The 27,410-nt window shown below is 34.8% G+C and overlaps 1 protein-coding gene across 1 annotated transcript in view; it reads right to left on the bottom strand.

Annotated features, from left to right (window-relative positions):
* Window positions 1-27,410, bottom strand: part of CNTLN (centlein) — a 169,139-nt gene that overhangs the window by 107,035 nt on the left and 34,694 nt on the right. Inside the window, 4 exon segments of the mRNA XM_054517974.1 lie at window positions 11,011-11,170; window positions 20,743-20,839; window positions 20,842-20,872; window positions 27,217-27,396. Of these exon segments, the coding sequence (XP_054373949.1) occupies window positions 11,011-11,170; window positions 20,743-20,839; window positions 20,842-20,872; window positions 27,217-27,396 (468 nt within the window).

Genomic DNA, 27,410 nt, shown 5'->3' with positions numbered 1-27,410 from the left:
TGAATTCAAAGTAAGTCCTTTGATAAAAGCACATCACAAAGATATTTTTATCCATTTTTTTTTAAACACAAGCCTTTCTTTATCAGCTATTGACCAGAACAGTTAAAGCATATGGCACAAGTTCATTAATGAACAGTAGCACACAGCACTCTAATTTAATGAAACCACTTGAGCCATAAAAATCAGATTTAGTTAATTCCCCCCTTCCCTTTTTTTTCTTTTCTGCATCTAGCCTATACCCTGGACTCCAACATAATGTCATGGGTGATCTTGCTGTAAAATATAATTATTTTCTCATACATTTAAAAACAGATTTTATATTTTAAGAGCCTGTGCATTTTGCAGCATGGAATGAGGGGGTATGGGTGTGTGTGAGGACAAATGAAAAGAAATTGAAAATTGGAAAGAAATGTCCAAGTAGTTTCCTCTTCATAACCCAAAATTTAATCTGATAACTATTAATAGTCTATATATAATTTCTATTTTAAAAATTGTCTGGCAGCTGTCTTCTAACAAAAAAATATCCTTTATTCAGTGAATAATCTTTCTATGAGAAAGCAGCTAAACAAGCAGCACCCAGATGGCAAACCAGCTACAGTTTAATTAATCCACTAAAAGCCATTCAGTTTTCAGTAAGGGTAATGTAATTTTGAATAATTGTAGGGAAAAAAAATCACTAAACGTTCTTAAGTTTTATTATAGCAGCATGAATAGTGCCACTATAGAGTAGTTAAAGTTGAGTTGCTCTTTACATTATAAACCCCACATTTTCAGTATCTTGGTCCTTTTGATTTCTGTACATTGAAAATAGATAAATGGAATATCAAACTAAATGAAAATGAAACTATTCTTCAAAACAGCTTTTTTCTCCTGCCTCTTTAACACTTTAGAATAGCATGTAGGCTACTTCTCAAAACTTACACTACTTCCTATAGTAAACTGCATTTCTTTCCTTTCTTAAAAAGTAATTTCAAAAGCTGCACAAAATCACTGTTCCTTGTTTTATAGACAACATACACCTGCATCCTGGCACACATACAACATTGCAGGTGAAGTTCCAAATTGTCATAGTAAAACAAACCCAGATATAAATAAAATTGCATTTTATGATGATCAAGTGGTAATATACTGTGATCCCAACAGCAACAATGACTTCACAGATTGCATTAGACAAGTTATAATGCCACATAGCTTTTCTGAGGCAAAGAACCACTTACAAGACAGTCCTTTGTAAGTGTATTATCTCAGCACATGAGCACATCAAAGACTTTACAGACATTTAGAAAAATAATTATACTCTAAGAAATGCCTTTATTTTTTTCCTTTGCATCTTGTTTACAGGACATGTATACAAAACATTGTAAATACAGTTTCACAACACATTCTTATAAGAAAAAATGGTATACATGTCCAAAATTAAAGTTACATCATTAATACTGAAAATTACATGAGTTGCAAATGTAAAGTTAAAATTGTACTTACCTATGTACTTCAAACACTAAAAAATACTGTTACTTTTCTATCACAAATTTGAGCATGGAAAAAGTACAACTTCGCAAGCTATAATTTATACCTGTCCTTATTATAAGGGTAATAATCTGAAAATAACAGACAGTTAGCGGTTAGGGGAATACAACCATTCGAAAAATATTATTGGTATTTTCCATCATTAAACCCTAATTATTTACTCAGTGCATTGTGTCTAGTAAATTGATCAATTTCAGCTCCATATTACTTCCTCCGAAGCCAGAGCCTTCAAGCAAACAGTGATAAATCTTTTGCTTTCCTCAATGTGCTTCAGTGTTACATAGCAATTATATCCATTCTGATTTTATTTCATCTTGTCCATTACAAATATCTTTTTACTACAGTATTTGTTAGTTGCTTTAAAAACTACATTTTGACTTCTTTCTGATGATTTTAAATTACTTTTTTAATGAATTGAGTATTTCTAGAAACTGGAAGACAATTCTGCCAAGTTTTGACCCACAAAGAGTGCAAGAATGAGAAATTTTTATTATATATAAATTAAACTTTAAGTTTTCTAACAGTAAAACCAAAATGATTGTAATGCAAAAAGCATTTTTTTAGGAATATGTGATATCCCCTTTTTTTAATGCTGCATAATTACTAAGACAGAAAATTAAGCTCAAACATGGACTTCAAATATTCACACTGCAATAGTGGGTATATCGGACTAAATCTAGAACTGCCAAAATAAACTATAGATACCCAGTCAAATTAAATTCTTTTACCATTTATATTTCAGTCAAAATCAGTATTTTAAAGACTCTACTACATAAGTCTAATAAACTGAAACCACTGAAAAACTGATACTAAAAACCAGTAAGTCATACTCTGAAAATACACCTTGATGGATTTTTGCATGGCAAAAATGGGTGCAGTTTTGAAATATTTCCTTTATGTATTTCTCATACAGATCTAACTTTGTATTTTAGTCTAAAAATCTGGGGGTTTTTTGTCTAATAATCTTAAGTTACATATATGTGCAATCTATGTACTTCCATTCTTTTACCAGTATTTTCTATTCTGACTACTTTTAAAAACTTCATAATGAGAAATTATGATACTGTATTAGGTATAACACACATACCTGTCAAATGCTACAGTTACAAATGGAAACTTTTAAATGCCTGTTAATTACTGGTTTTTGATCAAGTGACACCTCTTTGGTGACATTGTCTTTGGTGTCTGGACACACACAAAGTAGGAGTCAGGGCAGAAATCACTGCTTCAATTCAGTAAATATATTTATATATTTATTATTTACTATGGGTAATAGTTATGGTATACTAAGTGAACAATTAAATGCATACATAATAAGAGGTAAATATAAATTTTCTGTAAAGTAGACTGAAATTTTTCATTACACACATTACCAGAATAGCCAAATAAAATGAAGCAAACATTTGTTCTCAACAATTAAGAATACAGCATTTTAAAAAGGCATTTTTACCTTTAATGGAAGAAAACAGATATTCTTGCTAACAAAGCCAACGCTAAAAAACTAATTTTTGCCTAATTCAATGTAATCCGAACAACAAGAAAAGTTCAAGCCCAGGAAAGAATCTCCTGAACACACACAACACTGACGTCCTATACTCATAGCTACTCAGTATCTGAAGAAGATAACTCACTGTGTCAACAGACAGCATGTCTCATAGGCTAAACTTTCAAGCAAGGCATTAATCTTAACATGCTCAAGAAATCAGTATTTCATAGCCGAAATAAAATTGTACTTAAACCAACTTCTCTTCTTAGGAAGTATTGCTTAAAAAATTGTAATAGGAAAACTAATAGGTGTCCACACTGCTTTGGTGTCTTGTTAACCAAGCTTCTATTCCAAAACCATTGTATTCTGATGTTGTAGTCAAGAAACAGTTAGATGAGTTAGAAGATTCCTTTTAATCATGCTTGACTTCAGGATTTTAAAAATTACTGGAATTCTGGTTATATAACAGGCCAAGAGAAGGTAATCACTATTTTTCTCCCCTCCAGAAACCCCAGATGGGTAATCAACACAATAATCATTACCTTTCTGAAATTTATACTGGTGGTGATGGCAAATTTGGCTGAAATCAAAATCCAGTCAAAAATGAGCCTTATGATAAATTACCAAGAGGCATATTCCAACCTTTCAACCAGAGCAACACTGCATGTTAAAAAAATTTGGGATATTTGTTACTGCAGCACATAAGCATGACTTTCATTTTACTCTTTGTGCTGTCACGTTTTTTTAAATGATACAATTCTTCCTCCCTTTCATTTGTTTATATCACTTACAAGTTAAAGCCTTTGAAAAACAATCACAACTTCTAGCTTGGGAAACCACCTAACATTTTATGAGAAATTTGGAAACAATAATCAATCAGCCTTTTGTTCTTCCTCTCATTTTCTACTCCCATAGGTTCTCAAAATCCACACAGGACAAAGTAGATTACTTCTTGCCTTTTTCCAAGGCAGATCAGAGATCACGTCCCTCAGGCAGAACTAATTCAAAGTCCAGACAGATTGATAATTCAAATGTGTCCAAGTCAGTAAATATATGCATCAAAATTTTTGTGCCTAGTGGATTTTATATTTATATTTATAGTTATATTTATATATTTATATTTAGAAATGCTCTCTCTAGAAGTGCAAGTTCAAGATTAGCCAATTTCTTATGGAAATAAGTATCTCACAGGAAAATAAACAGTTCATTTATCAAAACCATATAATGTCCTTCCAAATGAATGGAACATCAAGACACAGTTACTTCCAGCTATAACTATATAAGCTCATTAGCTAGATCATACTGGTATGACAATTTGCTGGTTTTATGACTAGCAGTACTTAAGTGGTTATAATTATAGTATCTGAAAGGTAGCATCCTAGTAAGATGAATGGAGAACATCAAAAATATGAAGCTTTTTCCTAGTTGGCAGCCACATCCCCTGATGTAGCTAATGGGGTTTTTTGGTAGTCAGCATTTGTCAGGACAAGAAAAATAGCATGTCTTTTGCCTTGCACAAACTTTTCCAACCTTTCCTGCTTTGAAAACAGTAGTAATAAAAAATATATTCAAGTATAAAACTAGCTAAATCTATGCATAAAAAACATATTCACACTATTCATCTTTTACAGCTATGGTTCATACACTTTTTTAAACAACACCAATGTACTATTCAATAGTAGTTGATAATATTCAGATTTTTTTTAAGGAATTTAACATCAGAAAATTTAAAAATGAAAATTAGCTGTCAGAAAACAACACAGACAACCAAAACAGCTTCCAAGTTTCCATTTGGCTCCTCATCTTTTCTTTTTCTGTTTTGTAGATCAAATAAATGCTTAATATTTACATTGAATTATTTGGGGTTTAATTCTCATTTCTGACCCAGTTTTAGAAGAAGCACCATATTTAATCATATTGCAGTAAGCACGTTCCAAAATATTCAGAATTGCACAGCACGATGAGACATATTAACCATTAATAAAGTCAGGTCTCTAGAAAGAGGATATAAAACAGACATCTGTTTTACAGAGAGACAAAATATTGCATAGAATATCCAAAAGAAAAACAAAAATACTGTATATGATTTATCTCAGAACTAGCAAACTTCACAGAAGAAAATAATGGAATCTTGACTATATGTATGTGAATGGTTTTATTTCACTTGAATGCAAATAGGACATGAGATCTACCCAGTAAACTTTTAAATCCCCAAGAAAACTTACAAAAATAAATTTTGTTCATAAGATAAAAAGAAATAGGAATATATTTTAAATAATTCCTTACAACATCTTATGACATTTGACAATGGGAAAAAAAAAAGCACCAGCAAGCAACACACAAATGCAAAAATTGTTGACTGACTGTACTTAAGAGAATTTCTTCTTGACACATTATAGCTGTCCTTTCTCTGACAGGCAGCTTAGATTGTTACAGGGAAAGATACTTAAAAACAAATGAGAGAAGATTAAAGGTATCGAAATCTGTAATAAATTTAGTCTATATAACACGAGAGCATTATTCATCAGTCAGAAAGGGTAAGTAATTTAGCTGAATTATACAGAAAGTAAAGTATTCCATATTTCTCAGCTATCCTAACAAATTTCCTGTATTGATTTACCTGATTTCATCAGAAAAAACTTTTTTGGTACATCAATGAAGAGATACTTCAAACAGAAAACAAAATACCCTAAAGAAAGCAAAAAATGCCTAACCAAAGCCAGGACTTCCAGAAGCAAAAGAAGGAACTGTAATGGCTATTCACATGCAATGGAAAACACAGCCTGATAATGGTGGGAAAAGGAAATACTGACATATATTGAATATGTGTGATGGCAGAATTATCTTAGGTCAGACCAAGGAAAGCTCAGAAATTTTAAAAAAGAACCTAGTACAACTAAATAATCAACTTATGCTATTATTGGATGGTATGTTAACCAGAATCGTAGCACAACTGGAAAAAAAAAAAGCACCTCTGCAGAGTGAAACAGCTAAAACAAATTACCAACACCTAACAAGTGTGCAGGATGTATTTTAAAGTAGGTTTAGATTGCTCCTATGCACTAAATGCCAGCTAACAGCCAAGGTACATTTTTCAATTTCATGATCTAAAAGGTATTTAGTTCATACTGTCATTACTTTTCTATGGTATCAACTGAAGTATGAGAGTAGGGTCAGTTGGGAGACTTTCTTCAATGTTCCAGCTGAGGAACTAACGCTAAGGTAGATCCATCTAAAAAATGTAACAGTAACCACATTATAGGTACTGTGTATAAAACAAGTACTATCCTACATTAAATGTTTTATCAAAATGCTCACACTCTAAAAAAGTATATTACAGAGACCTAAGTAAATAGAATCATAGAATCACTAAGCCTGAAATGACCTTGAAGATCATTCAAGTACAACCTTTGACCAAAGCCATTGTGTCAACTAAATCATAGTACTAATTGCTACATCCAGCTGTTTCTGAATCCAAACATACAGTAATACTGAACATATAGTAATGACATAAATTTTTAAAAGTTAGTCTAAATTAAGACAAAGTAAAACTATAATAGAAATTATTACAGCACCATTGCAGAAATCCAAGTTACAACCCATGCTTTTTATGAGAATTTGAAAAGAACAAGGGGAGAAATCAGCTGAAAAAATTCTAGGGTGAAGGTGAAGGGACAGTCCAGACAGACTATATATAGCATATTCATGATATTACTTTCATTTTATCTATATTCACTTTTCCCCTCACAAATACTTGAATATACTGCAGGTATCAGTCTACACAATTACACACCGGAACTGTTGTGGTCTAATACCAGTACAGGGTCCTTCAAGCATGAAAACTATTGCCTGTGAGTGCACAATTTAATATCACCGTAAGAGACTCTTCAACTTCAACCTATAGGCACATCTGATGCCAAAATCTATTTGCTAGAATGTGACCAAGTGTACTGATGTTTGGCATGCAAGAAACAAAGACTACCTTAATTAACACACTTTCCAACTACAGAGAACACTATCTGAGCTTGAACTCAAGTGTGGGGACCTGTTAAAGATCTGATTTCCTCAAAACCTTCCCATAGTAGATATTAAAATGAAAATACACTTATTACTTATGTGGGCTTTAGCATATTTGACTGGACATGTTGTTTCTCTCCTGCCTTATAATGTATGAAAGGACTTAGGCTTTTCATTCTAATTTGAATAGGAACCTGCACTACTATTAGCATTTACAGGTATTTATAGGGGTTTAGCATTTATTTTCAGAATTTAATACTGCTTACATAAACACATTTATTTTTAACTATGCTTAAAGGTTGCTGCAGTTACAAAAAATACTGGAAATGTCAAACAATCATATTATGATCAACACAATAACTTGATGTTCTGATGACAATTTCGTGGGCTTGAAGGAAAGCAAACTACTTGCACAAGACACCATGAGAAAGACTAGCAAAGGCAAATGCAGGTACAGAACAACATCTGAAAATGTATCTGTCATGTTCCTACTTTTGTCTACTTGCTGATGACCTTGATGCAGTTTTCTGTGATGTCTCATAACTGGAAATTCTTATTTCTAATTACTATATCTAAATAGTCTCATTAGACTACTGCAGAATGCTTTTCTTCATCCACAGACATGCACACTACCACTATTGATAGTATTATCTATCTGAGAGCTGAGGTCCAGGACATAAATTATCATTTCCTGTTGAATGACAATGCTATTTCCACTCCACTAAAAAGGCCTTCCACTGAACGACTTTTGATCAGTATGATTAACATGGATCCTAAAGGCCACATCAGATCAAGTGAAAGTAAAGCATTATAAAAACAAAGGCCTTAAATTGTAAATTTCAGAAAACTGTGATAAACTGGCCAAGGACTTCAGAATCTCTTCTTGTCTTATCATCCCTAGTATTGATTGAAATCTCTCCACCTTGAAATTGTTGATGAGGACAAATCTATTGAGTCTCATTAAATCCAGCACAGGAATGAAGTCCCCAGAGCATTTGGGACCACTAAAGCAGATGCTACACATTTTAGAAAAATATTCTCTATCCTTGAGAATATGAACTACAGCTGCAATATGAAACAGACATCAATTTATTTCCATAAAAGCTCTAATGTAAAGGAGTTATTGTAGAACACAGCATCCTTAAAATTTGTACTTAGAGAAAAAAGGTATGTAAAGTAAACCCAATTTGATAAAACAGGTTACAGACCTCAACATGCTGCTCACTACAGCTAGACTTGAAAATCTGTGGTCCTCAATACATTTATACATCATTCAAAGCAAATGAATGACCTCAGATTTATCATAAATATTTTTTCTTTTTTCAGTCTCCTGGTTCATACTACACATCAACATCAACACAAAAACCTGTTTTTCTCAATGGTACCCTGTTAACCATTGAACTTTGAATATGTGAGCCAACCAAACAGCCTGAGCTCCAGCACATAGTGCCTATCTGACCACTAACAGAGAGGTCATTGATCTTGCTGTAAGGGACAATATATCATAGGATGTACACGCTGATAGGCTCAATGCCATTTGAAGAAGTAGGAAAATATTCCTTTGTGACTGTATTTATGGAATAGCTGACACATCCTTATCTAGCTGTTGCAGACTGCATATTATTAATGCAGGGAAGACAAACAGAACACAGATTTGTCTGCAATAGTTCGTGCCTCTCTCATTGAAGCAAAAAATAGACATTTATATTATTTCTATAGATGCTGAGTTTTTCAAAAGCCTGCTGTGACTTCGGTAGACATATCTTGTGATTTGAAAAATCCACGTTACTTGATGCAATTACAATTGGCTGTTTTATACAGTTCTGATCAGAAATACAGAATAGGACTGTCACAATAAATTAATTCCTTTCGCCTTCCGAAGTTCTCTTAACTCAACTTGCCACAAACATTAATTCTATTCCACTGTGACTCAGGAACTTCACTTACTCCTTTTTCCACTGTTTTTTCTCTTTTTTCCGTATTTTTTTCAGGTTTGATATTTTACAAAAAGATGACTTAGCAGTTCCACAATAGTAATTTTTTAGCAGATATGAGTTGGATTTTGCTAGTTTAAGAGAGTTCACTCCTCCATGTTAAAAAATATTGAATTCAACATCTCCAAACCAGCAAATTTTAGAGTCTTTTGTAAACTAGGACTATTTGGCAGTTATCAAAAATTAGGGTTTATCTTCTAAACCACACTAATCTTGTTATAAGGTAAGATAGGCAGAAATTTAAAGTCTACACTGACTAAGAACTGTGAATCATCTTTCTGAAGAAATCCTAAATATTGAACCAAGCCCAGATTACAAGTGGTTTGACCCTATAGCTATATTAATATAACCATCAATTTTACATATTACTTAAGCAAGTATTTTTCACAGGACAGGTCAAACTCTTTCCCATACTGAAGAAATACTGGCAAAATCTCCACTGTGCAAGGTAAAGCAACCTTTATAAAAAGTTTTTTCATGCTTTAAAACAGTCTCATGAAAATCCAGGTTTATTTTCTTTCATATTGTGTTGTTGTAGGACTTGTCTGGAAGAATATGGTTTTATAGCCACCAGAGAAGACATGTCATACTGTCTTCCCTTTTTTTTTTTTTTTTTTTTCTTTGAGTGACTCAAAGGATTCATTTAACACCTTCAGAAGCATTGACTAGAGAATGGAAAATAAAAAAAAACTAGCAACTCCTGAACCCTCAGTTCTCTTTTTTTTGTTTATTCTAGAATTTACTCTATCTTGCTCTAGACAGAGAAATTCCTCCTGCCTTGTACATGTTCTGAACAACTTTGACAGAAGTTCTACTTGTAGATTGACTGAGCTACTACTGCAATGCAGAAATTATTTAATATCATCATTGTATCATCACTGTATCATCACTGCAGTCAAATAAACTGTAGAGTTTTCTAGGGTGTTTGGGATTTTTTCCACCCTTTTTTATATGCAACAGCTCTTTATGCTGGCATTCCACACTATTTCAAATTACCTCGGCAAACAACATCACATGGTACAGTGTCAAACAGACAAGAATTGTTGGACACTACAAGCTGTAAACACTAAATAAACACATCTTTGGAAACCCAGTACTGATTCTGGGTTTAACTGGTTTGACTCATGTGTAATTTCACAATTTTATTACAATCTGCACACTCTAAGTAAGATGAGAAAGGGAAGAAAAGTTTTTTTGGCAATACACAACTTCAGAAGGCAGTTCCAAGATAGTAGAAGGCATGTGAAAGTTGTTTATAGAAATTCTTCCTTGCCTTCTTCCTTCTTAATCTTTCTAAGAAAGAAGCAAACATATTTTTTGTATTTCTTAGAGACTGAAACATATATATAAGTTCATAAACCTGAAAGAAGTTCTGAGTAGTGAGTGTTTGGCAGATCATTAGACTGAATGTTTTCCCTGACATTCACCAAAAACATAAAACCATTCTGCAAATGTGAGTATTGTTCCAACTTCGTGAACTAGTTAACCATTTCAAAAGATATTATAGTTAATTTTTCCAGGTAATTTTTATAGAGCAGTTTTTTGTATCTTAAACCACTAATATTCTTTGTGATTCACACAAATACTTTGCTCAGTGAAAAGAACATCTTCCCCTGAACTATGAAAATCAATCTGGAGAATTTAGTAATAGAAAGCTCCTGTCCTACAGAAGAGGAAGATAAAAACATAATTAACACCAAATCGGATAAAGAAATTTATACTCTTGGCAATTCAATCCTACTTTTCTTCAGATGAAACTAAATCTTAATTTTTTAAGGCTGATCCATCTATGTATGCAAGGGGCCATATATGCTGGTATGCAGTCAGACCAATAAACTCAGATACTCAATTATATTTTGGCAATAATAGAGAATAACAGAGATCTAAAAAATGCAACACTACAAAGAGCTTTGATTACTCTGTGCATTGATATTGTACAGATGGATATTAAAATGAACCCTATGAGCATAAAGCAGAATAACATACTTTTTGATATGTTGTTTTAGCTGTGTGAGCATATTCATGGTCTTGCAGTACTTTTTGTATATCAGCACTGAGAGCCTCTAGCTGCTTTATCAGCTCAGCCTGCTGTGTTCTATCTTCAATGTTTTCTCTGTAAAGATTCTGTAGCTCCTCTAGCTCCTTTCTGTGCAAAACAAGCAATAAAGAGAAATTAAGAAAAAGAACAATGACCTCTGTCAAAAAAATTGTATGCAAATAATTTTATTGTAGATAATGAGCTTCATATCTTCATTTATTTTTCTGTCAATTGCCTTACAAACACTCTAAGTTACATATAAAATATTTACCATACACTTTTGAGAAATATCTAAAAAACAGTTGCCTTTCAAAATGGGATGCCTTTCTATTTCCCTGTAATGCTTTAACTGCTCTAAAATAAATAAATTTTCACTACTTCATCTCATTCTAATCAATATTCAGTTAACTCTTTAGCAGTAAGTCTCAAAATGTAAAATACACAGAACACATCAACTGTAAATAAGTTGTTGGGTTTTTTTTACCTAGAACAATCAGAAAAAGGTAAAACTTTTTCCTGAACTTGCAGAGTATGTGTGAAGCAACCTTTTTTTTTTGACATGCATCTACTCCCTAGAAACATGAATATGTTTGCTGATAAATTACTTTTTGTCTGCAGGTACAGAATACTGCACCATAAACAAAGTAAGCAAAACCTTTGGTGCATATCATATAACATAATAAAAGCCTTATAAAAACAATAAGAGGAATGGTGTTGTAATGCAACCATAGGATAGATCTAGTATAATCAGATTCTTTAATAATTTCACTGTACTGCCGATGGACTTTCTAAATTAAGATAAAAGCACAGTAACACTTACTATAAACAATGATTAAGACTTTGAATATTTTCTACAACATACATTGAAAGTACTGATGACTCTATTAATCTCTGCTTATGTATTTTTGACTTAGTTCCCTTTTAATTCACAAGCACATTTCAAACTAGTATTACACAGAGATACCAAAATATATATTTAGCACTCCAACTAATTTTCTTCCTTACTTCCTCAAAGAATTGTCTTTTTGACCTCTAACACATATGTAATATTTCTGTGACTGGAATTATCATTAACAGGAGCTATCATTGCATTTTTCTAATGCTTCTGGAGATATCTAGGTAAAGATTCATGTATAAAAGGTAAGCAGCAATACCAACTTCATTGTCTTCTTCCAGGGAAAACAGAATCACAAATAAACCATTTTAAGGGAAATTCACAGAAGTTTTTCCTAAAACCTGTGCCACTAATTAGAATTTGTGACTGAATGATTATTCAATACAGATACATCTGAATAATTACATATGAATTTAAACTGCATGTGCAATATAACAGTCAGATAGTTTTATTGTTAAAAAGCACCATTTCACAAAGCCTGTTATGAGAGCAACAAAGTATAACACTTAAGGACATACTAACCATGCTTACTCGGACTTAACACTAAGTCCTGCTGTTCTGCATGAATTGTAAAGTAGTTCCCCAAAATTAACAAAGGTAGAGATACACTAAAGACTCCTGATGTATGAAAGTGCAACTGCAGTATGTATTGCATATGTACTAATTCAATTCTGTTCAGAAGAATAGCAGCAGAACTACAGACAAGTGATATACCAGGGCTTTCTGACAGCTCTACAACAGGCTTCCAAACGAGCTCTTCTTTAATTTCCCTGACTGCATGTATATAATTGAAAATAACACATCTTTTCACTGCAGTTGAAACACAGATTATATTAATTTTGCACAGGTTCTCCAATCAAATCTTCATTTTGTTGTGGAAGGGAAAAACATGGGATAATGTTGAACCCTCAAGACCAGTCTGCTATATTGCTACTCTTTAATTTGTATGCAAACATCAATGCAGTTATCTGCATCTGTCACCCGAGAATGCAGTATTATGTGTTCTCTAATGGTCTGCCCACAAAGTGTATTCAGGTCAATGGGAATCTTTTTTGTTGACTTTATCAGACTTCCAGTTATATCCTTAAGGGAAGGCGGTGGGAGGGGGAAACTAAATCTTGCAGCCCGCCACACAAGAACCACAGCACAGTCAGAACACATTAACACATTTGTTTATGTTAAATTCAAGGCTTTTTAAGTGTAAGAAAATTTAGTCACAATTCCATTACAATACATTCTAGAAATCAAACTTTATTTATTCCTACTTGTACTTTAACTTGCTTTTGTCTTTAGTGAATGAGGCACTATTTTTACATTGCAAATCAATGGGGGAGCCTTCTTTTATTTCACTTTTACAGACCAATATTGAAATTACGCTAACCTTTACCAGGCACTATTCAGTACCAATGTGCAAACAAACAGTTATGCATAAATAAGCACTTTGATAGCAAATGGGCCCAATCAACGAGGGGAGTTTTAAATTAGGAAAAGAAGGGATCAAAGATGTTGATGAAACGGCAAGTGAGGGAGCTGTGGCCTGGACTGGCAAGCAAAAGGACACAGGTAGATACAGACAGAAAAGACCTTGTGATGAGCAGCAGAATGTTCAGGGAGGATGTTCACTTTAAGCACATAAATAATGGGCTGCTGACAGTATGAGGGAGGTTCATAAGAGTCTTCATGGTGAGAGGAGAAATGGGTGATAATATCTTCACAAACAACTCATTCTGAAAGAACCAGTGAAGTTCTGGAGAAATGGGTGTGGGGGTCTTCATGAATATCAAGCCACTCAAGTTTGTTGCAGAACCAAGTCCATGCTGAACTTCAGGGCAAAATGTGCAGGCTTACTAGACTTACGAATATTAACTTCTCCAGCCAGGGTGGGCTTAAAGCTAGTTTTCACAGCCATGCAATGCATGATGGGGGTGACGGGGATACAGCTTACAGGGGGAATGTTGTAGGTGATTCAGGAAGGCTTTATCCTCCTAGAACCTCAGCCAGTGGGAAAAGGAGGAGGGGGGCAACATGCAGTCAGGAATTTAGGATAAAGGAGGCCATGTCTTCCAAAAACCCAAGACTCCTTTGTCTCCTTTGTAGAAACTGGTGTTTTACAGTGTGATTTTCCATACACCGGGAAATTAGCTCAACTGGGTGCCTACCTGAAGCTGCTGTTCAAATGGACACAGCACATCTTCATGGAGGACAACAGGAGGAATTAGAGATCTGTCTGCACCTGCTGGACTCACTGGGATCACAGAGACAAGGTGGGACAACTCACATGACTGAAGCACTGCATGCATGTATACAGGTTCTTTAGGAAGGCCTATGTTCAAAAAGAAGGTTCTGGGAAACTAGAGCAGTCAATTGCGTCTTAGTCCCTGGGAAGGTGATGGACCATGTAGTGGAGAAGATGATCACTAGGAGTCATAAGAGGAAATAATATTTACAGATTCATACAATATTCTGAGTTGGACAGGAATCACAATGACCATCAGGTATAACTCTTTAAGTAAATGGCTTTTACAGGAACTGAACCCACAACCTTGATGTTATTAGCACCATGCTCTAACCAGCTGGCCTGGCAGCCTTCTTTGAGGCAATGCCCTTCTCTGAAGGAATTCTTATTGCATAAGGGGTGAGCACTGGATGTTCTTCTTTTTGGTTGCAGTAACACTATTGACATAGTGTCCCATAAAATTTGATAGACAGACTGATGAGGTATAGGCTAGATATGCAGACAGTAAAACTGTCTGCTCAAAACTGTCCACCACTTGAACTGGTAGAACTACTGGGTTTGAAGAGCTTTAAGCAAAATTAAGCACAAGGCCACACATTACAGGAGTAGCCTAGGGGCTAACATTAGGGCCACCACTTTTCAACATCTTCATTAATGACCCAGACAGTGAGACAGAATGCACCACAGCAACTGTGCTGATGACACAAAAAAGGGGGATTGCACAAAAGATGCTTGGCCATTGAGAGGAACCTTTACAGACCAGACAAAAGGCTGGACAGGAACCTCATGAAGTTCAACTTAGACAAGTGCAAATTGCTGCCCTTGGGGTTAAAAATCCTGTGTAAAAGCACAATTTGGGAACAGACAAGCTGGAAAGCACCTTATCAGAAAATGCCCTGGAGATCCTGGTGGACACCTGAATGGCCATCAGATAGCAATGTGGCCTTGTGCCAAATGCCAATGACATCCTGAGCTTTGAAGAAGATATTGCTGCCAGCAGGACAAGGGAGGTGATATTTCCCCTCTAGTCAGAAGTTTTAAAGCAAATCTTGGTGCTATGTCAGTTTCTGGGCTCCCCAGTCCAAGAGAAACATGGACATGGCTGGAGAGAGCCAATGAAGGGCCACAAAGATAATTAAAGTATTGCAGCATCTGCTGCATAGAGAGCAGCATAGAATACATAGAGAGGCTAGAAAGCTGGGTCTGCTCAGCCTGGAGAAAGGAAAGTTTGGGGACAATTGAACTATCAACATCTTTAAATACCTGATGGCAATCTAGAAAGAAGATGCAGATGTAAGTGGTGCTCAGTGACAGGAAAAGAGGCAATAAGCACCAATAACAACAAGATGAAATTCCAGCTAAACACAGTAAAAATATTTTTATCCATTGAAAGAGGCCAAACACTGGAAGAGCCTACGCAGAGAGGTTGCAGAGTCTCCATTCTGGACATACTCAGATTGGACACAGTACTGGGCAGCCTGCTGTAGCTGATACTGCTGGAGCAGAGGGCCAGATCTGCTGGAGGAGCATACTACACCATCTCCAGAGGTGTCTGCCAGTTTCAGCCACTGAGTGATCTCTGTGATTCTGTTACTAATTTGCTTGTCCTGTGCTCAGAGTATTCAAAATCAACCTCAAAATATTTATTAACATGCTTACTCTAAGCAGCAAACAAGAAACGCTCTATAAGACAGTCACCTTATTCTATCACTGCAGCAGGATAACTATGTCAAGTCCTCAGAAAACTTTTTGTCTTGGGTGAGCATGTAACAGAAGAAAGAACCAAAAATTACTAATTGAATGTAACAAGTATAATGAGTGGCATTTAACATATCAGAGCCATTATACACACACACACCTATACAGGCATCTATACATATATACAGATATATAAAAATAAATACATCTACATATAAAATATATAAATTATATGTAAACATGCACATACATATATATATAAATACAAGCACATGGTGATAAAGTGTTTCAACATACCTTACACTTTAAAGAAACACAATTTTAAGAAAAAAGTAGTCATGAGCAACAGTAATTGAAGAAACAGCACTGTCAGCTAAGACCCAAACTGCAACACTTAAGTCTACTTTTTTCCATCACCCCAAACTTCCCATAAACTAACACACTATGATACATTGAGAGCTTTTAACCTTTTTAAGAGTAAAGTCAGCAGGTAGTACTGAGAAATAAAAAAACACCTCTCTGTCTCTAACCTCCTATCTTAAAATGAATAGAATGGGAAATGAAAAACTTTACAGTAAGTGACCTGCACACTTCAGGCAACAAGAAAGTGTGTGCTATGAAAAACAGTCGGATCTTTCTCACATCAAAATAGAAGAGCATTACTAAATTATTTCAGTCGCTGAAGTAAGATTGTTGGTATAGTAACCTTAGTAAACTTTGCTTTCAGGTTGATGCTACATGAAGACACCACAAAACAGACAGAAGCAAGACTCAAACATTTGACACCTTATCCAACCAGTAACAATATTTAAGTCACTACTATTGCTTAGAGCAGAGACAGCTTTGGTGTTCACAAACATTTCCTTCTATCCCTAAAACATAATGTTAAATAAAACCTTTCCATCCCTGCAGAGGCAAGGGGCCTTATATGCCCCGATCAAGGGTTTTAGAGTAACCTGTGGCTTCCCAGAGATGTAAATGAAATGAATAAGTATTGTCATTCCACAAGCTATGGAACATGCTGTGCTACAAACAGAATTAAAAACATATACATCACTTCAGGTGATGTTCTTAGCTTTGTTTCACCACCACAATTCTGGTGAATATACTGGGACTTTGAGCATCTCAGCTGTCCTTTTTACCAAGGGAATACATGATCCTTTGGGGTAAATCAAGAAATCTCTAGATCCCACTACCTGTAGTTTAAAAATACAACACAGTGACAGTTGCTACAAATTATGACTTCTCATAGAAATGGCGTAAATACTACAAAATGGTTTGCAGCACACAGCAAAGAATAATCTGAAAAATACAAGAGCAGCAAAACAAGACCTGAGTAAAAATCTGACTGCCTCATAATTTACAACACACAAATTAATAGTAACTGCATTGGAATGCGTTGGAAGGGGTGGTGGGCAAGGTGGGGGCACACATAGTGGGGGAGTAAAAATAGAAACATTATTACAGAAAAAAGAGTTGTAAAATCATCAGGGATAGAGTTGGACAAGATAAGAATCAAAGGAATGAAGTCATGGCCCACATTTCCACTAAAAACACTGGGGCAAGAAATTAAAATTCATTTTAGAATCGATTTCACTCTATTTGCAAACAGTTTAATATTTCCTGGATACTTGTGACAGCAAGGCTCAAGCCTCAGTGAGTCAATCAAACTTCTCCAGTTTGATGTTCAGAGCTCCACCAGAGCTGTGTCAGACCACAAAGTTCTAGGCCCTGGTATTTAGCACAATTTTAAAGCAAAAGTCACCAAGCTTGTTAACATGAAAATGGAAAGGTTACCATGGACTCTAAAGAGATACAGAAAATCTGTACCAAATTAAAACATCAAAAATATAACAAGAAAACATGTCACAGGTAATTGGAAAGTTTGAAATGAAACCCAGTAAGGTGAAGAGTGCTTTGCAAAAATTAGGCCAAAAAAGAAAGGTAATGGCTTCTTGAAGACAGTCACTATACAGGATGTATCCTGTAAATACTGTTTGGTCACTGGTCCTAGAAAATTTATCTTCCACACCTCAAAAGTATGTAGCAGACTTTTACTGCCATATGGCAGTGTTTTCAAAACCACCTTGTTATTCTGTAGAACTAGAGTTGCACTGGAGTATTTCTTCAAAGTTTGATATCTATTAATTTCCTGAAGAAAACAATTCTCTTGATGTCTACAGACATATTTACTGTTAAACTAAAAAAAACCTCTTCCAACAAGCTGACAGATATGCACAACACAGGAAGTGGTGAATGCACAAGAAACAGAGCACTAGCCCAGTATGTACACATTCCCTTGGAGACTTGCTTCTGCAATTGAACTTAGCACATAATGTAAAAATTTCGGACAGTATTACCAAGGTGTCATCAGACATTCATATTTTTCTGAATCATATTCATTTTTCTGAATCATATTCAGACATTCATATTTTTCTGAATCTGCCTTTGCTGTATGTGAAAGAAGACACCAAATGAAGGAAGCCAGTTGACTTTTTTTCTTTCTTTCTGCTTCTAGAGCTTGTTTCTAATAATTTCAATTGTGTTCCTGCTCTGTTTTCATGGAATGAGAGGGTGGGGAAGGTAGGAAGGCAGCAAACAGTGAGACAGAACACTGGGGAGAGCAGACGCATTTGCAAGTCAGATTGCCTTTTTTAGCTCTGAAGTTTGAAATTGATTATGGGAAACTGAAGATACTAAGGAGGATGGGGTATTTTCCACACTATTTGTCCGAGAATTTTCTGCCAGCATCAAATAACAACCAAGCATTCAATGTAATACTTTCATAAGAATAACTTTTAAATGGATTTAAAAAAAACCCAACAACATTACCATAAACAGGAAGAATTAAATGCTTTAATGATTAAGTCAGCAGAGTCGCAAGACTTTGGCCTATGAAAATGAGAAGATGGAAAGAATTCATTTTCTCCTCAGATTTTTTCCTTTAACTGGGGAGTTGTTACTTTAATTTAAATAAGAGTTTGTCTTCTTTTTACAAAGACTTGTTTAATTTTGATGTAATTTTTAATTGAGAAATAACAGAAAAGCAATTTTCTCTACATACTGACATCTCAGAAGATAAGGAGAAATTTCAGTATTCTATACTATAAAAGTACAAAATATTTGCAAGTCTTGGTATGTATTGCTAACTACTGAAACTGTGAATTTTACATAATATAAGCTTAAGCCTTCTTTCTTCATAACAGAAATGTCAACAAGAAATTTATAGCTGAAGTTCATTAAGATTAGCAGACAACTAATTATAATGATACTGATCAAACATATACATACAGACATGTGAAGCATAACTCAAATACTGGTGATATCCAAAAATACTATTACTTATTGCAATACCACTAACTATCTAGTAAGGAAAACCCCCCCATATGACTGATTTACCAAATAGTTTCCCATAAATCTAGAGGATTCGTTATATGGAAAACATAGAAGACAACTTCACTTTAAAATAAGTGTAGTCTTCATCTCTTTATTACCTCATATTCAGATCTTATGTTCAAAAATGTCTTTATTTTACTTCCATATTTTAATGAGGTGCTTGTGCCAAATTCTAAGGGGTTGTTTTCCAAAGAATATCAAAGAATTCATTTTGAGAAATTTGAAGTTCAAAGATTTGGCCGACTCAGATTGCAATATCTGAAGCTGAAACCAGCAAGCAGTAACTTTGCAAACTTGACTACCAGACTCTAAAATGCCTTCTTTGTTGTCCCCAGTCCTCACACATATGTATTTTTCTGAGAATAATTTCAGGAAATTCTATTAGTCGATTGCTGAATTTCACAAATTCTATTGACTGCCTCTTTCAATACAATCTCCCAATAAGCTTATGCATATTTATTGACTTTTAAAACCCAAAAACCCAACTGGTATAATTTCTTCTAAACATGAAAATCATTTTTCTTGTAAAGACATCATCTTTCTTGCAGAGATTTCAACATGACAAGATTTCAAGATGACAATTTAGTTCAGATGCATCAAAAATAACATTTCTTGGTTTTTGGTTTAAAAAGAAAAGACTTAGATATTGACTCCCTACAGAAAGATTTTTTTGTGCTTGGAAAGTAAAGAGGAGTATCCATACCAATGATTTCTACTTCCCAACTGCAGCTCTTCAGGCAAAACCACCATTTAAATTAATCTAACATAGGAATGAAACAATGTGTGTGCCTCTGCAGTTAAGAAGTAAAACATGGACAATTCTCTGACAACTGACTTAGAGTTACCAATTATCTTCTGATATTACCTTAATTCTGGGGAATTCAGTAATCTTTTCAATTTATATAATTCATTCTGTCCTTTAGTTCTTTTCCAAGACACAAATAATGCAGCACTAATCTTACAGATTCAGTGTAAAGAAATAGTGTGTGAGGCCTAAGATAAAGCTTAAATCACTGCACTTTAAACCTTTAGAACAGGCCTATGTAGACTTTTGGTGACTTGTCAGATTTGAATCTAATTAAGAAGTTACACTTAGGCTTAAAGCTTTTTCAAGTTTAGGGCGTTTAGCCTCTCTAATTAATATTCATGTCCCTAATCATATTGTTACTTTATTACCTTCAGTCAAGATTGGTAGTTCTCTGACACATTGCAAATTACAGAAGTATAATTTCTCAAGTCTATCACTACTCAAAACCAGCTAAGATATACAAGAGTCAAAATGTATCAGGAAGAGTCTACATAAACCTGCAGACTTCCAAAAGCCTTACATCTTGTGAACAGAATGGTAAAACACACTGTTACACAAAAGTATCTTCAATGCATGATACTGCTTTTTAACTGGAACAATAGCCTTTTTGAGAGGATTCAGACTTTAAGTTATTATGAAATACTTACTTAACTCCAACCACATCACAATCCTTTTGGAAAAGTTCTTCCTGTTTCACATCTGCCTGAGATGACAAGTTACTGCATATACTGTGCAAACTTTTTGTTCTCTTGTCTCTGCTAAATCGGTTTCCAAATTCTGCAAAGAAAGCAAATGAAATGCATTAAGAAGAAATAATTAAAATCTGCTATGCAAGTTATCTATATATATAGATATATGGAAGTGCCCATACATATACACATACATTTATTGCAATCTAAGCAAATACATATAGGTAGGTATATATGCATGTATGAAAAACGTGAAATACCAGGAAAAAAGGCGTATTTCAAATTATAGGTGGCCACCTTTTCTTTACTCTAAGAAGTTTTCCTTACCTCAGCTGCTGGATGCAGAAGGAGGAACCTGAATCAAACCTTTGCAACCTTCCCAATTTAACTGCTAAACTGATTAAACGTTGTTTTCTATGTAGAAGTTTCTAAGAAAAGCAACTATGCATTCATTGTTTTAACCTTTCACAAGAATTCACAATATCATGTATATGAACTAAGAATCATAGATATAGATTAATTTTTGAGACTGCTTGTTAAATCTGCTCTTATTATGCACTGCTAAATTCAGTGCAAGGAATAGCTTCTTCAGGAGAAGAAACAGCATACCGGAAAATTTCTGAAAGTGCTCACTGAAAAGAATGCAAACGAGGAAGGGTCTGCCTTTTACCATGAGCCCTACCATAGAAGTTAGTCAGCAAACTGCAAAGGTGTATCTAGTAAACACAGTAGCAAGGCAGCTTACTCAAAGAAGACTTCAACATCTACATAAACCTTGCTGGAGTTCCCTAAGAAGAGCATATCAGTCCTTACCAAGCTTTGTATGACTACTCTCCCCAGAGTGTTTTGAGGCAAGACTGGAAATATAAATATTACAGCAATATCAATAACAGAATTTCAGATGGTGGCAACAGCCTTAGACCTTCTTTGGTATTATGCTACTCACAGATGCAATCACTCATTCTCAGTAAGGCAAATATTCCATGATTCATTAATAATTTAAAATAAAAGCCTTCTCTTAGAATATCATCCCTAATCTACTGCCAAGAGTATATTAGTTTTCCATTTACATACAGACTTAAAGAAATAAGAAAACACATATATTTCCCTTTCAGCAACGACGCCTCAAATATTGAGGTTATCAAAATATTTCTATAACTAAAAAGTGAATAATTAAAATTTAAATAAATTAAATTCCTTAAAATTGCATTAAAATGTCTTATAGGCATTTAGATGTATCAGAAGTTTACTACCATCAAATTCCTTGAAATCCTTGAAATTGTATGAAAACTATCATGTCCTGTTAATAACATTGATGTAAGGAAATAGCAAAATTCACATGTGAATGAAGTATGAAATTAATTTGTTTCTCGACAAATATCAGGCTACACACCTGGTGTACCCAACAAATGAGTCACCATTCAGTGCCAAAGGCTAGGTAGAGAAACTTAATTTTTCCTTGAATAATGAAAAAATTCAAAATTATAGGAGACAGTTCACTATCAACACATAAAACTTTTTAAGTGTAATAAGGTATTTATAACTTGCAGACAAGTAACTGTAGGGCTTCTCCTCAGTATTTTTTTCCTCTGTAGCTAAAGGTATTTAATATGTGAACAAAAATTTTAATAGTTCATATATTCTGTGATAAATTCTATTTGCATATTTCTAATACCACACTACAAAGTTGCAGGTTTTCCATGGAAGAGATGAAAAAAATCTAACATTACCAATGCTTTAAGTTCCCATCATCCATTGCAGAATACAATACAAAGAATATGTAATACATTATTTTGTCATGAATAAAACTTCAGAAGTTATCTAATGGCAAATTTTAAAATTAGGAAAAAAGTATCTTTCGGTATTCATTTGTGACATATTTAACTTCAGCTTTTGGTTTCAAGTAAGAAATTAATCAGCTCAATCTTCTGAACATATTTTGAAAGCTCGAGTTTTTTGGAAGCATTACTGAAAGAGTAAAACATGAAAAAAGGGAAAGAAAAAAAACTTGTTATACAAACACCTTAGCTACTGAAATACATATATTGATGTACAAAAGTTCAGCTGAATAAAAATAAAATCATCAAATGGTTTGGGTTAGGAAGGATCTGAAAGGCCATCTACTTCCAACTACCCTTCCATGGGCAGGGAGCTCTCCCTTCTAGATCAGGTTGCTCAAGGCCTTATCCAACCTGGACTTGAACACTGCCAGGATCTGCCCACTCCCTGGGCAACCAGTTCCAATGTCTCCTCATCCCCATAGTAAAGAATTTCCTCCGAATCTCTAACCTAAATTTCCCCTCTTTCAACTTGTAACCACTCCTCCTTGTCCTCTCACCAGAGTTCCTGACAGAGTCCCACTCTGGTTCCCCTGTAGGCCCTGGTCAGAGCCTGGAAGGTTGCTATGAGGTCTCCACACAACTTTCTCTTCCTCAGGCTGGACTGCCACAACTTGCTCAATCTGTCTCTGTAGGTAAGGTGGTCCAGAGTCCCCTCAGGGCCCACCTCCAGACTTGGTCCAGGAACACCATGTCCTTCTCATGCTGGGAAAACCAGGAACATACAGGGCACTCCTGGTGGGGTCTCACAAGGGCACAGTGGAGGGGGAAAATCACCTCCTTTAACCTGCTGACACACCTCTTTCAATGCAGCCCATTAAACGGATTTCTGGGCTGCAAGCGCACATTGCAGGCTCATGACGAGCTTTTCATCAACATCGTATTTTTGACCATGAAAAAACCTATAATATTTTACACTCAATTTCTGAGTATCTGCATTTTTAAGATCATATGGAATTTATCACATTCCCTTCTTGCTGATACAGTAGCCAAAATTATTCATTGCGTAAACGTGCTATGTAAATTTGTGAAAATTTACCAGCACAAATACCCCAATCTGGGTTTTTAAATTATAGTTTACTTCAAAGGAGAATTTAAGATTCAAGCTTTTAAAGCCTATTAAAAAAAAGCTACTTGAAACAGTTAGTCAAAACATCGAATAATTCAGTTATACAAGAGAGAAAATGCATATTTATAAAAGACGCAGTGCAAGACAGCAAGAAAAGGTGAATTTAAAATAACTTTAAACATGAAAAGTGTAAGAAAACCAAGGCATGAGGAAGTACAGTTATGCCCATTATGGAGTCACTATGAATTAACACCACAGTTTTGTTATTTGTAGCTTCAAACCCTTTGAAAGTCACTTTCAAAGACAGTAGCTTTGTTTTCATGTTTTTTCCTGTTATATATTATGACAGAAGTGAGAGCAATTTTTCAAGGTCCCATCTCAATAAAACTCTCATTTTTCATTGGAACTAAAATCCCAGGCTCCTCTTGTGAGAGATGGCCGTTTCTTTGAAAATTCCAACCTTCAGACTTCAGAAACTTCAAAAGTACTATGCTAACTAGGAATTGACAAAAACAACCAACCAAACCACCAGTAAGCAATTCCATTATCTTTTACTTCACCTCCACTTAAAATCTGCCAGTCTGACATTTTTTCATCTACATACAAATCCTTTTGTGACTTGAGTTTGGGGGAATATATATTTATCTTGATACTAAACAATAGTTTAGTATCAAGAACAACCAAATAACTCAAATAACTAACTGATTCTTAGATAGGGAGATCTGGCTAATTGATGACTTTTTCATTTGTTCCCTTTCAGGACATATAGAAAGCTGACATATAAACTCTGAGAATCACAAAAGAAGCAGAAAAATTTCTCAAGAACTACTTTAGGCATATATACAGTTAACTTTCTGTACACTGTATATTATTTATATGAAGGTACCTACAGAAAAGAAAACCAATAAAATGCTATTTTCAGCCTTTTAGCCACCTTACCAGGTATCCTCCTGTTAACCTGTCTCATACTGATTTCAGCTAGTATGACAAAACTTTAAAGAAATGTTCTTTAAAAGGACAAACTATCCATAGCAGATATTCCTTTCTCTCAGTTTGAAGAAGTTGAATTACACCTGGTTATCGTAGGTTACAGTAACAACCAGTCTTCAAAAGTGAGAAGTGGCACTTTTCTTCAATGGAAATGGTTTAAAGACAAAAGGAAGGAAAAAAAAAAAGCTAACACTTCAGCCCTTTCATAGGTAACCACTTTTCCCTTTTCCTAAGAAACAATCTGTGTTTTACATCTCGCATTTCTACCATCTAATGCACATTTTAAAGGCAACGTTGGGCTAACTTATTTTGAGAAGGATTCCTTTTATTCCTTCAGACAGAGGAGACAAACATGGTAACATCTGTACACAACGCATCTTTAAGATTATTAATGCCATGTCTATTACTTAAAAACATGTACAAAAATATGTTGACTCAACTCCCAAATTAAAGGGTGAGAGGCAGCTAACACTCTCAGCACCTGTGAAGGCAGTTAATTTCAGGCAGTCCCAATGGATGTGTACCAGTCAAGTTCTTTCAGGTATCTTCCAACATATCCACTCTCAGTACTTCACATTGAAGTCTGTCTCTAGGCACAAACTTTTGGGGACACCTTGGAGAAGACTGAGGCAAAGACAATATTAAGTACCTCTGCTGAATCTATTAACTTTTGTAATTAATTCATCATTCCATTTCAGCAGCAGGTCCCCATTTTCCTTGTTCAGTTTTTCACCAATAAAGCAGTTCCAAGAAATTCTGATTGTATCAGCCATTACTTGCAACTTTCAATTGCACGTAGGTTACCAGCACCCTTCAGTGTCCAGACAATGTTTCTGAACTGTCCCTCTACAGCTTTCACTGTTTCCACTTCCTGAATACTCTTTTCCATCTGCAGCCTACACCAGCATCTAGTGGTGAGATCTGTTTGGCCAAGTTGATCTCCTGAGACATCCATTGTTTTTCCAAAGTGGACCATACTTGGGTTTGTAGAAAGCTGTCTTTAAAGACATCGTAGCTTTTCCTGAGCCCTTTACCCTTCAAAACTGCTTCTTACAGGATTCCACCTACAAGTTCCCCAAACATCTGAAGACTCTGCTTCTAAACTCCAGAGCTGTACAGCGCTTCTTTCCTTCCATCACTGTCTCAAGGTGTTGGCCTTGGCAACTTCATGGTCATTACAGCCAAGACTGCAATTTCTTATTATCTCAACAAGTTCTTCCTAGTTTGCAAACAGCAAATCCAACTCTGTGACATCCCTTGCTGTCTCAGGCAACACTCATCCCCAGAAGTACTCTCTTTCACACTCTAGACACCAACTTAACCCCTTTGAAATACCAACACTACTAATTCCCATCCCTACAATTGCCCAGCTCTTTCATTCATCAGCATGCCTCATCAGCCAGGAAGACAAAGACAGAGGAGATATTCTGACTGTGTTCATTGAAGGGACAGGTAACAGATTTTCAACAACTTGTCCAATATTACAAGCACTACATTTGGCAACTTAAAAATTATTTTATCAGCTTGGCACTCACTAGATTTTTCTACAAATTTCTACAAATGATTTTTCAACAAATCATTTCTTGTCCTAGGAACTCTATAATCCTTTCATCATAACCAGTCTGAAGAAGTCAATTTGCAAGAACTTTACTTCCCATGTTAAGAGATCTGAATTAGGCTCTTTCAAAAGAGTTTCCATCACCAAAACAATCCAAAAATTGCTAGTGCGGGAAAAAAAGGGCATTTCTGGGTGAGGTGTTAATTAGATAGCTATTGCAATGAATGTACTTCAATAATGCAAAAGAACACATCTTTCTAAGAGTACATTTATCATGCAAACAAAAAGAATCCACTACCTAGATGTGTATATAAGCAGCTGTTGAATTAAGATTTGCCATGTTCATGGCTCATTTCTTGGAGAAATTTAAAAAACACAAGCCAATTTCCACCAGGAAACAAGAAAAAGCATGATTTAAATAAAAGAGAAAAGATCTGCACTATGTATTCAGTTATTTTCTTTTCTGCTTTATCATAAACTATGAAAATAACTTTTTAATATAGTAGAAGCAATAATAATACCCCTCATAGAATAGAGACCTTTGGAGGCTAGGGCACAATTTATTTGGAACTACATGTTCTTTCATACCAACAAAAATTAAGTCTACTGCAACAAGATTATATGTAAGTAAATTAAAAATCAAGCAAAAAATTGTGGTAATATTTTAAGCTTTTATTTTTTCACACACACACACACATATATATACATATATATATATATATATAAATAATCTCAAAGTACAGCATCCTTTATTTTTTAATGATTACATTTTAAGATGACTATTTGAAGTCAGATTCCTGCTTTGCAGCATCAATTTTTAAAAAGCTGTGGGTCTTAAGTGATAGAATGTAAATGAATGCAAGTCCCCACTGGTAGATTTGAATATATAACTTGCTATTTAAAGGAAATAACTTGCAGTGAAATGTCTGGAGAAGTTAATTCTCAAATAACATCCAGGAGTCCATTCCACTTTGTACCTTTATTCTGGTATCATTGCCAGATTTTTCTTTTTTCCATTGTGCTTCCTGCTTCCTCAGTTTCTCCAGGTCACTTAGCAGGTCGGCACAGCATATATTTAATCCCTTGTTTTCCTCCTCCAGGTTTTTTATAACCAGTCTGTTTTGCTCTTTCTTCTTCTGTGCACACTCCTCAGTGTCCTGTAGAACAGTAC

Source organism: Molothrus ater, chromosome Z (assembly GCF_012460135.2).
Source record: "Molothrus ater isolate BHLD 08-10-18 breed brown headed cowbird chromosome Z, BPBGC_Mater_1.1, whole genome shotgun sequence".
NCBI lineage: Eukaryota > Metazoa > Chordata > Aves > Passeriformes > Icteridae > Molothrus > Molothrus ater.
The sequence above is the reverse complement of the archived record's forward strand: the minus strand, read 5'-3'. Positions and strand labels throughout refer to the sequence as shown.